At 39.6% G+C, this 15,159-nt stretch overlaps 1 protein-coding gene across 2 annotated transcripts in view; it reads left to right on the top strand.

The window, feature by feature from the left end:
• Urod (uroporphyrinogen decarboxylase) overlaps positions 1-15,159 on the top strand; it is a 291,316-nt gene that overhangs the window by 107,633 nt on the left and 168,524 nt on the right. For both annotated transcript variants that reach the window (XM_070083962.1, XM_070083961.1), the window contains one exon: positions 6,130-6,291. In XM_070083962.1, the coding sequence (XP_069940063.1) occupies positions 6,130-6,291 (162 nt within the window). The remainder of the gene's footprint in view (positions 1-6,129; positions 6,292-15,159) is intronic.

Here is a 15,159-nt window from a genome sequence, read left to right as displayed (position 1 = left end):
CTGTTGGATGTTCTTCTAGCAAGACACGCCTCTAGCTCTCCCTTGCTGGCCCTTGTTAGAAGATCATCTCTGTCGCTTTCTTGTTGTTGGTTCTGAGTAACTCTGTTCACAGAACATAGTCTAGACTTAGTGATTTTCGACATTGTACTGAGGTTGTGTGTCGCATAGACACTCTGAGAAACTCAGGTCCTGAGCTGTAGCTTCCGACCTAATTTGTACTGGTATACTTGCATTGTCACAGTCGGGGATTTTCTCATGCTGAACTTAGATTCTGTAGTATGGGAGTTTTGTGACTTTTGTGGAGGATCTGCAGATGGTCCCTACTTAATGTCGTTATATTATCTCCTTGTTCCTGATTCCGTGTCGCTGTTGCCTGTTATATTGCTGTTCAGCTTATCAGTCGCTTTATTGTTCAAGCAAGCTGTTCTGATTGCCAGGTTGGTCAAGAAGTTAGTTTATGTGAGGACTTTTAGTCAATCACTGGTTAAGTTCAGTCAAGTCTTGAGACATAGCGAACTGCTTAGAGCACTTACACACATACACACAAACTTACTTGTATATATATGTATTATGTTATTAAATAAAGTACCAGACGGTACTTAACCCTTTGACTGTCGCAACCCCCAATCCTGAGGTGTCTCCTGGTGTCGCAAAATTTAAAAAAAAAAAAAAAAAAAAAATTCTTATGAAATGATAGAGAATCTTTTCCCGATTGTAATGACACCAAAAAAACAAAATTTGATGGAAAACTGACGGAATTATGCTCTCGCGAAGTTAGCGACCCCAGCACTGTTTACAAATCGGCGATTTCGCCCACTTTGAGCCCTATTTTCGGCTAATTCCATTGTTCCAGTCGCCCAAACTCATAGCTATTTCTTTAGAACTCCATTTTTTCTATCGATTGAGTACAAGAAACTGCCCATTTACCGATTTCAACTACCTAATAATGTGGTCAGAAATTTGCAATTTGGCCAATTTCACGAAAACTAAAAAATATGACAATTTCAAAATAAGGTCCAGAATGAACAATGCAGACATTCCTGGCTCTAAAATAATATTTTCTTTGTTCATCAGTCATGTCTCCAGGCCCCTCTGATATTACTCTTGCTTTCTATTTTGAATTTTTATTCAAACAAAAAATAGAAGACTTACTATTATTCAGACTACTGCAATACTGTAATAATTGTATAAATAACATCAACCCATTCATGACTGCATATTAGAATGGCTAGTTGGACATTTATTGGACAATGGCATCATTTGTTTACTTTTGAACATTGGCAAAAATCAAACATTTCCCCTACTTTGAGCTCCATTTCTAGGTTCTTTTTATAGTAAAATCAATCAAAATCACCTCTATTTCTATAATATGTTTTCCATTCAATCAAATGAGACCAAGAAAACGAGAATACAACCACAAATACTATACAAAAATAGACCACAAATTCGGCATTTTAATTAAAAAAAACGGTCGGAGTTTTTTTTTTCTCATTATGCACTGCGTGCTCCAGGATTTTTTTTATATGGTGCACACTGACCACACAGCCCCATTCTCTCACATGTGGGCCTACCAGCTTTCTCCTGCTTGATTTGAAGCCGCTAGAGTTTATGAGTATATATACGTCAAACATGGTACCTCGTAAGACGTATATATACGGCCGCGACAGTCAAAGGGTTAAAAGCTATAAAGATGTGATATGTGCCTTAAGCACAATACTACTGTACACAAGAGAAGTGTAGGAACATGTATCCTATATTATATTCAATTGATTAATTTAATTTACTTTGGTCTTATACGCCTAGACAATTTTTATCATTATTAAACTTGTTAAATTTTAATTTCTTTAGTTAGTAGCCTACCAGTTGTAATCCTGAAGCACTATTGAATCTTACTGAATTCTAATGGATAATTGGACCAGGACACTGACTACTTGTTACAAAAACCAAGTAACAGGCCGGATGCTAGAAAGGCAGTCCTTTCTAGTATTCACTGGAGATCTCTATGCTTATTAGAAATAACATTTTTTGTAACAAGAGGCCACTCCCTCAACTACCTAAAGTCATACCTTAGTAGCAGAACTCAATACATGTGTATGCAAATGGTGCAAACTCTTCCACCCAACCAATCACAGTAGGAGTCCCACAAGGAAGTGTCCTTGGACCACTCCTCTTTCTCATCTACATCAATGATCTACCGAATGCATCACAGCTACTCAAACCCATATTATTTGCAGATGACACTACATATGTCTTCTCCCACCCAAACACAGTCATACTAGCAAACACAGTCAATGCCAAATTGCAGAAAATATCTGCCTGGATGATGACTAATAAACTTACCCTGAACACTGATAAAACCTATTTCATTCAGTTTGGAAACAAAGCTGCAAATGATCCACTACACATAACACTAAATGGATCATCAGTCACAAAGCTTACAGGGAAAATTCCTAGGTATCCACTGTGACAGTAGCCTTAAGTTCCTTAAGTTCCAGACACATATACAACAAATCACCAAGAAAATCTCTAAGACTGTTGGCATACTATCAAAGATATGGTACAACGTTCCACAGTCAGCTCTCCTGGCACTGTACCATTCACTCATATACCCTTATCTCACATATGGAATTTGTGCATGGGGATCAACAACATTCAATCACCTGTGACCTCTAATAACCCAGCAAAAGGCAGCAGTCAGATTAATGATAAATTCCGACTCCTGCCAGCATGCTCCACCAATTTTCAAAAGTCTAAATCTACTTGCCATTAATAACATTCATACTTATTCATGTGCCTACTACATACACAGAACAATACATGCGAATATAAACCCTCCACTCAAACTTCTCACCAACCTTAACAGGACACATGACCACAACACAAGACACAGATCTCTTTTTGATATACCTCGTGTCCATATCACACTGTGTAAAAACTCTGTGCACATAAAGGGCCCCAAAATATGGAATTCATTACCAGAATATTCTAAAGTAACCCGGTCTGAAAATCAATTTAAGGCTCTTCTCAAAAGCCACTTAATCACCCTAGACTAAATGCTAAATACTCAGTACTCATATACTCAATTATGTATTCCCATATCATAATTTTCAACAATTACTTTGAACCTTTTGTCCATTGTCAACAGGAATTTAATTGAAGCATTGTTTTCACAAAAAGCATTTTTGAATGTATGGATATATCTTTTATCTTATATAAATTAGATTCACTTATAATAAATAATCTGCTGTACAACTATGATATAATTAATTTTCTACTGTACAACTATGATATAATTCTTAGTGTTAACCCTTAAACGGTCCAAATGTATATGTACGTTCACTCGCGTAGCGCCCCAAATTTTTTGAGGAAAAAAGAAATCTTTTCTTTTAAAAGGAAAAAAGAGCATATGGTACCCAGGCATCCCCAATTATTTTAATATGGAACACACTGAGTGCACACACCCATTCTCTCATGTGTAGGTGACTCAGGCTTATTGTGGCAATGTTGAATGAATGACAAAGAAAACGTATATATACGTTTGGGGTGCTATGCGCGTGAACGTATATATACGTTTGGACCGTTTAAGGGTTAAGGAGTCAGTAAGCCAATAATGTTAAGTCGGCCCATAATGCATAGGCATAATAAAGGCTCTGCATTGCAACCCATTATTGTAAATATATAATCTCAATGTACTAAATAAATAACAAAAAGGCACAATACCGTGACTGGAACGATACACAATGTACTATTTGCAAAGACATAAATAAATAAATATAATAAATTTGAGGAGAGTTATTAAATGGAGAGTTAGAGGTATTGGGAAGATGGAGGGAATATTTTGAGGAATTGTTAAATGTTGATGAAGATAGGGAAGCTGTGATTTCGTGTATAGGGCAAGGAGGAATAACATCTTGTAGGAGTGAGGAAGAGCCAGTTGTGAGTGTGGGGGAAGTTTGTGAGGCAGTAGGTAAAATGAAAGGGGGTAAGGCAGCCGGGATTGATGGGATAAAGATAGAAATGTTAAAAGCAGGTGGGGATATAGTTTTGGAGTGGTTGGTGCAATTATTTAATAAATGTATGGAAGAGGGTAAGGTACCTAGGGATTGGCAGAGAGCATGCATAGTTCCTTTGTATAAAGGCAAAGGGGACAAAAGAGAGTGCAAAAATTATAGGGGGATAAGTCTGTTGAGTATACCTGGTAAAGTGTATGGTAGAGTTATTATTGAAAGAATTAAAAGTAAGACAGAGAATAGGATAGCAGATGAACAAGGAGGCTTTAGGAAAGGTAGGGGGTGTGTGGACCAGGTATTTACAGTGAAACATATAAGTGAACAGTATTTAGATAAGGCTAAAGATGGATTTGGAAAAGGCGTATGACAGGGTGGATAGGGGGGCAATGTGGCAGATGTTGCAGGTGTATGGTGTAGGAGGTAGGTTACTGAAAGCAGTGAAGAGTTTTTACGAGGATAGTGAGGCTCAAGTTAGAGTACATAGGAAAGAGGGAAATTATTTCCCAGTAAAAGTAGGCCTTAGACAAGGATGTGTGATGTCACCATGGTTGTTTAATGTATTTATAGATGGGGTTGTAAGAGAAGTAAATTCGAGGGTTTTGACAAGAGGCGTGGAGTTAAAAGATAAAGAATCACACATAAAGTGGGAGTTGTCACAGTTGCTCTTTGCTAATGACACTGTGCTCTTGGGAGATTCCGAAGAGAAGTTGCAGAGATTGGTGGATGAATTTGGTAGGGTGTGCAAAAGAAGAAAATTAAAAGTGAATACAGGAAAGAGTAAGGTTATGAGGATAACAAAAATATTAGGTGATGAAAGATTGGATATCAGATTGGAGGGAGAGAGTATGGAGGAGGTGAATGTATTCTGATATTTGGGAGTGGAAGTGTCAGCGGATGGGTCTATGAAGGATGAGGTGAATCATAGAATTGATGAGGGGAAAAGGGTGAGTGGTGCATTTAGGAGTCTGTGGAGACAAAGAACTTTGTCCTTGGAGGCAAAGAGGGGAATGTATGAGAGTATAGTTTTACCAACGCTCTTATATGGGTGTGAAGCATGGGTGATGAATGTTGCAGCGAGGAGAAGGCTGGAGGCAGTGGAGATGTCATGTCTGAGGACAATGTGTGGTGTGAATATAATGCAGAGAATTCGTAGTTTGGAAGTTAGGAGGAGGTGCGGGATTACCAAAACTGTTGTCCAGAGGGCTGAGGAAGGGTTGTTGAGGTGGTTCGGACATGTAGAGAGAATGGAGCGAAACAGAATGACTTCAAGAGTGTATCAGTCTGTAGTGGAAGGAAGGTGGGGTAGGGGTCGGCCTAGGAAAGGTTGGAGGGGGGGGTAAAGGAGGTTTTGTGTGCGAGGGGCTTGGACTTCCAGCAGGCGTGCGTGAGCGTGTTTGATAGGAGTGAATGGAGACGAATAGTTTTTAATACTTGACGTGCTGTTGGAGTGTGAGCAAAGTAACATTTATGAAGGGGTTCAGGGAAACTGGCAGGCCGGACTTGAGTCCTGGAGATGGGAAGTACAGTACTTGCACTCTGAAGGAGGGGTGTTAATGTTGCAGTTTAAAAACTGTAGTGTAAAGCACCCTTCTGGCAAGACAGTGATGGAGTGAATGATGGTGAAAGTTTTTCTTTTTCGGGCCACCCTGCCTTGGTGGGAATCGGCCAGTGTGATAATAAAAAAAAAAAATAAATTTGATGGAAAACTTAAAGAATTATGCTCTTGCAAACTTAGAGATCTTGCCAGTGTTTACACATTGGCGATTTCACCTACTTTGAGCCTTATTTTTGGAAAATTTCATTGTTCCAGTTGACCAAACTCATATTTTGATAGTGTTCCTTCTATTCTATTGATTGAGTGCAAGAAACTGCCCATTTCAAATACCCAATAAAGTGATCAGAAATCAGTAATTTGGCTAATTTCGCTCAAAATACATCAGAAGGTTTCATGGGTGTACACTTGTAGCAAGACAGCTGTTGAATGAATGATTGGGGTAAGCATTGCCCTATGTGGGAGATTGCCCTCATTGTTAAAAACAAAAAACTCCCAGTTTTTTATTTTTAGACATAATTTGATCAGTAATATGTTACTTTTCACCACCACTCTTTTTCCATATAGGGTCCTGTGTTTCCAAGTCCTCTAAGTGTGCCAGACGACCTTGCCAAACTTGCATCACCAGGGGATGTGTGTTCCAAGCTTCAATACGTGTTTGATGCTCTTACTCTCACACGTAAGGAACTTCAAGGAAAAGCTGTGCTCATTGGCTTCAGTGGTGCTCCAGTAAGTGCTGAAGCAATCTTAAATCAAGGAATTGATGCCACCTTTCTTATCCCCAGATAAAACCTGTTTACCTACCATTCCCCAGGTGCAGTGACCCCAGCAAATTTAACCTTTATACTAGTGGGATTAATAAATAATAATAATAAATGGGATTAGGTCAGGGGTTTCTAATAGGGTTAGAGCTAAAGAAGGAGTAGCAATAATGTTGAAGGATAAGCTATGGCAGGAAAAGAGGGACTATAAATGTATTAATTCAAGGATTATGTGGAGTAAAATAAAGGTTCGATGTGAGAAGTGGGTTATAGTAAGCGTATATGCACCTGGGGAAGAGAGAAGTATAGAGTAGAGAGAGATTCTGGGAAATGTTGAGTAATTGCATGGGGAGTTTTGAACCAAGTGTGAGAGTACTTGTGGTTGGGGATTTTAATGCTAAAGGGGGACAAAATATTGTGGAGGGAGTAGTAGGTAAATTTGGGGTGCCAGGGGTAAATGAAAATGGGGAGCCTTTAATTGAGCTGTGTAGAAAGACGTTTGGTAATAAGTAATACATATTTTATGAAAAAGAGGATAAATAAATATACAAAGTATGATGTAGCACATAATGAAAGTAGTTTGTTAGATTATGTATTGGTGGATAAAAGGTTTATGGGTAGGCTCCAGGATGTACACGTTTATAGAGGGGCAACTGATATATTTTTTATTATCACACTGGCCGATTCCCACCAAGGCAGGGTGGCCCGAAAAAGAAAAACTTTCACCATCATTCACTCCATCACTGTCTTGCCAGAAGGGTGCTTTACACTACAGTTTTTAAACTGCAACATTAACACCCCACCTTCAGAGTGCAGGCACTGTACTTCCCATCTCCAGGACTCAAGTCCGGCCTGCCGGTTTCCCTGAACCCCTTCATAAATGTTACTTTGCTCACACTCCAACAGCACGTCAAGTATTAAAAACCATTTGTCTCCATTCACTCCTATCAAACACGCTCACGCATGCCTGCTGGAAGTCCAAGCCCTTCGGACACAAAACCTCCTTTACCACCTCCCTCCAACCTTTCCTAGGCAGACCCCTACCTCGCCTTCCTTCCACTACAGACTGAGACACTCTTGAAGTTATTCTGTTTCGCTCCATTCTCTCCACATGTCCGAACCACCTCAACAACCCTTCCTCAGCCCTCTGGACAACAGTTTTGGTAATCCCGCACTTCCTCCTAACTTCCAAACTACGAATTCTCTGCATTATATTCACACCACACATTGCTCTCAGACATGACATCTCCACTGCCTCCAGCCTTCTCCTCGCTGCAACATTCATCACCCATGCTTCACACCCATATAAGAGCGTTGGTAAAACTATACTCTCATACATTCCCCTCTTTGCCTCCAAGGACAAAGTTCTTTGTCTCCACAGACTCCTAAGTGCACCACTCACCCTTTTCCCCTCATCAATTCTGTGATTCACCTCATCTTTCATAGACCCATCCGCTGACACGTCCACTCCCAAATATCTGAATACATTCACCTCCATACTCTCTCCCTCCAATCTGATATCCAATCTTTCATCACCTAATCTTTTTGTTATCCTCATAACCTTACTCTTTCCTGTATTCACTTTCAATTTTCTTCTTTTGCACAGCCTACCAAATTCATCCACCAATCTCTGCAACTTCTCTTCAGAATCTCCCAAGAGCACAGTGTCATCAGCAAAGAGCAACTGTGACAACTCCCACTTTATGTGTGATTCTTTATCTTTTAACTCCACGCCTCTTGCCAAGACCCTCGCATTTACTTCTCTTACAACCCCATCTATAAATATATTAAACAACCACGGTGACATCACACATCCTTGTCTAAGGCCTACTTTTACTGGGAAATAATTTCCCTCTTTCCTACATACTCTAACTTGAGCCTCACTATCCTCGTAAAAACTCTTCACTGCTTTCAGTAACCTACCTCCTACACCATACACCTGCAACATCTGCCACATTGCCCCCCTATCGACCCTGTCATACGCCTTTTCCAAATCCATAAATGCCACAAAGACCTCTTTAGCCTTATCTAAATACTGTTCACTTATATGTTCCACTGTAAACACCTGGTCCACACACCCCCTACCTTTCCTAAAGCCTCCTTGTTCATCTGCTGTCCTATTCTCCATCTTACTCTTAATTCTTTCAATAATAACTCTACCATACACTTTGCCAGGTATACTCAACAGACTTATCCCTCTACAATTTTTGCACTCTCTTTTATCCCCTTTGCCTTTATACAAAGGAACTATGCATGCTCTCTGCCAATCCCTAGGTACCTTACCCTCTTCCATACATTTATTAAATAATTGCACCAACCACTCCAAAACTATATCCCCACCTGCTTTTAACATTTCTATCTTTATCCCATCAATCCCGGCTGCCTTACCCCCTTTCATTTTACCTACTGCCTCACGAACTTCCCCCACACTCACAACTGGCTCTTCCTCACTCCTACAAGATGTTGTTCCTCCTTGCCCTATACACGAAATCACAGCTTCCCTATCTTCATCAACATTTAACAATTCCTCAAAATATTCCCTCCATCTTCCCAATACCTCTCACTCTCCATTTAATAACTCTCCTCTCCTATTTTTAACTGATATATAGGATCGTTATCTAGCTGTAGCTACAGTTAAAGTAAGAGGTAGATGGGGTAAGAGGAAAATTGCAACAGCAAGTAAGAGGGAGGTGAAAGTGTATGAACTAAGGAACGAGGAAGTTCACGTGAAATATAACGACTATTGGCAGAAAGGTGGGCTGGTGCAGGTATGAGTAGTGGGGGGGGTTGAAGAGGGCTGGAATAGTTTTAAAAATGCAGTATTAGAATGTGGGGCAGAAGTTTGTGGTTATAGGAGGGTGGGTGCAGGAGGAAAGAGGAGTGATTGGTGGAATGATGAAGTAAAGGGTGTGATAAAAGAGGAAAAGGTAGCTTATGAGAGGTATTTACAAAGCAGAAGTGTTATAAGAAGAGTAGAGTATATGGAGAGTAAAAGAAAGGTGAAGAGAGTAGTGAGAGAGTGCAAAAGGAGAGCGGGTGATAGAGTGGGAGAGGTGCTGTCAAGGAATTTTAATGAAAAGAAGAAAAAAATTTGGAGTGAGTTAAACAAGTTAAGAAAGCCTAGGGAACAAATGGATTTATCAGTTAAAAACAGAGTAGGGGAGTTAGTAGATGGGGAGATGAGGTTTCGGGTAGATGGCGAGAATATTTTGAGGAACTTTTAAATGTCGACAAAGAAAGGGAGGCGGTAATTTCATGCACTGGCCAGGGAGGTATATCATCTTTTAGGAGTGAAGAAGAGCAGGATGTGAGTGTGGGGGAGGTGCGTGAGGCATTACGTAGAATGAAAGGGGGTAAAGCAGCTGGAACTGATAGGATCATGACAGAAATGTTAAAAGTAGGGGGGACATAGTGTTAGAGTGGTTGGTATTTTTGTTTAATAAATGTATGAAAGAGGGGAAGGTACCTAGGGATTGGCGGAGAGCATGTATAGCCCCTTTATATAAAGGGAAGGGGGACAAAAGAGATTGTAAAAATTATAGAGGATTAAGTTTAATGAGTATACCAGGAAAAGTGTACGGTAGGGTTATTAATGAAAGAATTAGAGGTAAGACAGAATGTAGAATTGTGGATGAGCAAGGAGGTTTTAGAGTGGGTAGGGGATGTGTAGATCAAGTGTTTACATTGAAGCATATATGTGAACAGTATTTAGATAAAGGTAGGGAAGTTTTTATTGCATTTATGGATTTAGAAAAGGCATATGATAGAGTGGATAGGGGAGCAATGTGGCAGATGTTGCAAGTATATGGAATAGGTGGTAAGTTACTAAATGCTGTAAAGAGTTTTTATGAAGATAGTGAGGCTCAGGTTAGGGTGTGTAGAAGAGAGGGAGACTACTTCCCGGTAAAAGTAGGTCTTAGACAGGGATGTGTAATGTCACCATGATTGTTTAATATATTTATAGATGGGGTTGTAAAGAAGTAAATGCTAGAGTGTTCAGGAGAGGGGTGGGATTAAATTATGGGGAGTTAAATACAAAATGGGAATTGACACAGTTACTTTTTGCTGAGGATACTGTGCTTATGGGAGATTCTAAAGAAAAATTGCAAAGGTTAGTGGGCGAATTTGGGAATGTGTGAAAAGGTAGAAAGTTGAAAGTGAACATAGAAAAGAGTAAGGTGATGAGAGTATCAAATGATTTAGATAAAGAAAAATTGGATATCAAATTGGGGAGGAGTATGGAAGAAGTGAATGTTTTCAGATATTTGGGAGTTGACGTGTCAGTGGATGGATTTATGAAGGATGAGGTTAATCATAGAATTGATGAGGGAAAAAAGGTGAGTGGTGCATTGAGGTATATGTGGAGGCAAAAAATGTTATCTATGGAGGCAAAAAATGTTATCTATGGAGGCAGAGAAGGGAATGTATGAAAGTATAGTAGTACCAACACTCTTATATGGGTGTGAAGCTTGGGTTGTAAATGCTGCAGCAAGGAGGTGGTTGGAGGCAGTGGAGATATCCCGTCTAAGAGCAATGTGTGGTGTAAATATTATGCAGAAAATTCATAGTGTGGAAATTAGGAGAAGGTGTGGAGTTAATAAAAGTATTAGTCAGAGGGCTGAAGAGGGGTTGTTGAGGTGGCTTGGTCATTTAGAGAGAATGGATCTAAGTAGAATGACATGGAGAGCGTTTAAATCTGTAGGGGAAGGTAGGCGGGGTAGGAGTCATCCTTGAAAAGGTTGGAAGGAGGGGGTAAAGGAGGTGTTTTGGGCGAGGGGTTTGGACTTCCAGCAAGTGTGCGTGAGCGTGTTAGATAGGAATGAATGGAGACAAATGGTATTTGGGACCTGACAATCTGTTGGAGTGTGAGCAGGGTAATATTTAGTGAAGGGATTCAGGGAACCCGGTTATTTTATATAACCGGACTTGAGTCCTGGAAATGGGAAGTACAATGCCTACACTTTAAAGGAGGGGTTTGGGATATTGGCAGTTTGGAGAGATATATTGTGTATTTTTATACGTATATACTTCTAAACTGTTGTATTCTGGGCACCTCTGCAAAAACAGTGATTATGTGTGAGTCAGGTGAAAGTGTTGAATAATGATGAAAGTATTTTCTTTTTGGAGATTTTCTTTCTCTTTGGGTCACCTTGCCTTGGTGGGAGACGGCTGACTTGTTGAAAAAAAAAATAATAAATAATAATAATAATAAGGTTACAATGTGTAATTACAATTTTGATTTGTTAAGCACAAAGATAGCTACTATCATGCCGAGGCATTTCGGGCAAACTAATCCTAATACATAGTAACTAATTAAAACTAGGTAAGAGAATAGTACATAGTAATTATACTTAAAACTAAACATAGAATAGTGGTTAGCTGTTTTACAATCTTATTTGGACTAATAAATCTTGTGTATACTTAGTACAAAATCTAATTTACAAGGAATGGTGCAGGTGGTAATATTTTATGGAATGGCTGAATTAAAAGCCAGGTGGTCACATGATAAAACTAGTCAGTAGATGTTTGGTTGATTTGGTTAATACAGTGGACCCCCGCTTAACGATCACCTCCAAATGCGACCAATTATGTAAGTGTATTTATGTAAGTGCGTTTGTACGTGTATGTTTGGGGGTCTGAAATGGACTAATCTACTTCACAATATTCCTTATGGGAAAAAATTCGGTCAGTAATGGCACCTGAACATACTACTAGAATGAAAAAAGTTCGTTAACCGGGGGTCCACTGTATTGTGAAATAAGATGATTTTTAGCAGAGTCCTAAATTTGTAAGCTGTCTGGGGATCATTGACCTGTTCTGGTAGCGAGTTCCAGATCTTCGGGCCTTTTATGTGCATAGCGTTCTTGCATAGTGAGAGTCATACTCGAGGAATGTTGAAAAGTGCCTTATGCCTTGTATTGTGACTGTGCATTCTGTTGTAACTGTTGAAGAGTAGTTTTAGGGGAGGGTTTACAGTGGAGTTTAAAGTTCTGTATATGTAGTAGGCACAATAATAAGAGTGTATGTCTTGTATATATAGCAAGTTGAGTCTTTTGAAAAGTGGTGTAGTGTGCTGTCTAGCACAGGAGCTGGTTATCACCTGCACAGCAGCTTTTTGTTGGATTATTAAGGATCTAAGGTGGTTGGCAGTGGTTGAGCCCAAGTCACAGATACCATAGGTGAGGTAAGGATATATTAAAGAGTGGTACAGGGTAAGGAGAGTCATTTGTGGTACATAGTAACATACCTTGGAAAGGATTCCTACTTATTTGGAAATTTTCTTGGCTATGTGATGGGTCTGGGACTGAAATTTAAGATTACAGTCAAGAAGAAGACCTAGAAATTTGCCCCTCGTGTGTCTTGATATAGGAGAACCATTTAACAGTATGTTGAGTTGAATATTTGAGGCTCTGCTGCCAAACAGCATGAAGTATGTTTTGTCTATGTTGAGAGTGAGTTTGTTGGTCATCATCCAAGCATATATCTTTAGCAGTTCATTGTTTACAGTGTTTTCAAGCACAGCTGGATCTGAATGGGAGTAGACATATGAAGTGTCATCTGCGAATAGAACTGGTGTAAGGAGTTGGGATGCATTGGGGAGGTCATTGATGTGGATGAGAAAGAGGAGTGGGCCTAGGACACTACTTTGAGGTACTCCTACAGCTACAGGTTGGATAGCATCATTCGTGCTGTTTTTTGGTCTAAATCCAAACTGGCATGGGTTAAGTATGTTGTTGGATGTAAGGTAGGAGTAAAGTCGCTTGTGTGTTATTTTTTCAAATATCTTGGAGAGTAAGGGCAAGTTTGATATGGGTCTGTAATTGTTCAAATCAGTTGGATCTCCACCTTTGTGGATTGGGGTGACCCTTGCTGTCTTGAGTATGGATGGGAAGGTTGAGGATGCTATAGATTTGTTAAACATTGTTGCAATAATGGGCGACAGTTCTGGTGCAGCTTTTTTATATATGAATGGCGGCAAGTTATCTAGATCACCTGATTTGTTTTTTAATGATTTAATGATGAGTGAGACTTCAGTGGGATTAGTTGGAGCTAGGAATAGAGTATTTGGATAGTTGCCAGTGAGGTACTCATTTGGATGAGTATTTGAGCTAGGAATTTGACTCACTAGCTTTGATCCTACAGTAGAGAAGAAGACATTAAATTTGTCGGCCATGTCTACAGGTTGCACGTGAGGTTCATCTGGTTTAGTTAAGTCTCTCTCTCTATTTCCATTCGGTTTCCTTGAGCCTAAAATTTTGGAGAGGGTTTGCCAGGTACTTTTCATGTCACCTTTCATTTCACTAAATCTATTTTCATAATACATTTGCTTTGATTTTTGTATTAGTTTTGTTAGTATTGATGTGTATCTTTTAGTAAATTCTTTAGTATTTAAGCCTATTCTGAACTGTTTTTCAATTTGTTGTTTTTATTAATAGATTTGAGGATACTTCTAGTTACCCATGGGCTGTTTAGCCTCTTTTCTGTGATCTGTTTCATTTTGATTGGGCAGTGTTTGTTGTAGAGGTTTAGGGTTTTATGTAAAAAAAATTTGATATCTTTATCGATATTATTACTGTCATCTAGCTCTATCTGCCAGTCAATGGCACCTAAAGCTAGTTTTAGGTTGTTTATCGATGTCTCATCATGCAGGCGAAATGAGATCTTTCTTGTTTCTTAAGACACTTTGGATAAGTTGGTTATGAGAAAGGTAGGGTAGTGGACTGTGGTGTTATCTGTGATTATACCTGCTTGTAGCGGGGATATCGTGTTGGTCCAGATATGGTCAAGTAACGAGGCATTAGTGTCAGAGATTCTTCTTGGCTTTGTTATAAGAAGAACATAAGAACGAAGGAACACTGCAGAAGGCCTACTGGCCCATGCGAGGCAGGTCCAAGTCTCCTACCGGCTTAAGCCAATGCACCCAACCTAGTCAGGTCAGGTCACATTGACTTAAGGGAGGAACACGGCAACCGACCTGTTAGCACAAGCTATCAGGTCTAACTCACACCCACCCACATCTACTCATGTATTTATCCAACCTATTTTTAAAGCTACACAACGTTCTGGCCTCTATAACGGTACTTGGGAGTTTGTTCCACTCATCCACAACTCTATTACCAAACCAGTACTTTCCTATATCCTTCCTGAATCTGAATTTTTCCAACTTAAAACCATTGCTGCGAGTCCTGTCTAGGCTAGATATTTTCAGCACACTATTTACATCCCCTTTATTTATTCCTGTCTTCCATTTATACACCTCAATCATATCCCCCCTAATTCTACGTCTTTCTAGAGAGTGCAGTTTCAGGGCCCTTAGTCTATCCTCATAGGGAAGGTTTCTGATACATGGGATCATCTTTGTCATCCTCCTTTGTACATTTTCCAGAGAATTTATATCCATTCTGTAATACGGTGACCAAAACTGTGCAGCATAATCTAAATGAGGCCTAACCAAGGATGTATAGAGTTGAAGAACAACCTGAGGACTCCTATTATTTATGCTTCTTGATATGAAGCCAAGGATTCTATTAGCTTTATTGCGAACACTTATGCACTGTTGTCTTGGTTTCAGATTACTGCTAACCAGAACTCCTAAATCTTTTTCGCAATCCGTAATATTAAGATCTACATTATTTAGTTTATATGTGGCATGGTTATTGTCCTGTCCAACATTTAGAACTTTGCATTTGTCTATATTAAACTGCATCTGCCACTTCTCCGACCACTGCATCAGTCTATTCAAATCTTCCTGGAGTGCTCGAATGTCCTCGTCAGAATGAATTCGACGGCCTATTTTGGTGTCATCGGCAAACTTGCCGATGTCGCTCTTTATGCC

This window comes from Cherax quadricarinatus, chromosome 11, assembly GCF_038502225.1.
Source record: "Cherax quadricarinatus isolate ZL_2023a chromosome 11, ASM3850222v1, whole genome shotgun sequence".
NCBI lineage: Eukaryota > Metazoa > Arthropoda > Malacostraca > Decapoda > Parastacidae > Cherax > Cherax quadricarinatus.
This window is presented reverse-complemented; position numbering and strand designations above follow the sequence as displayed.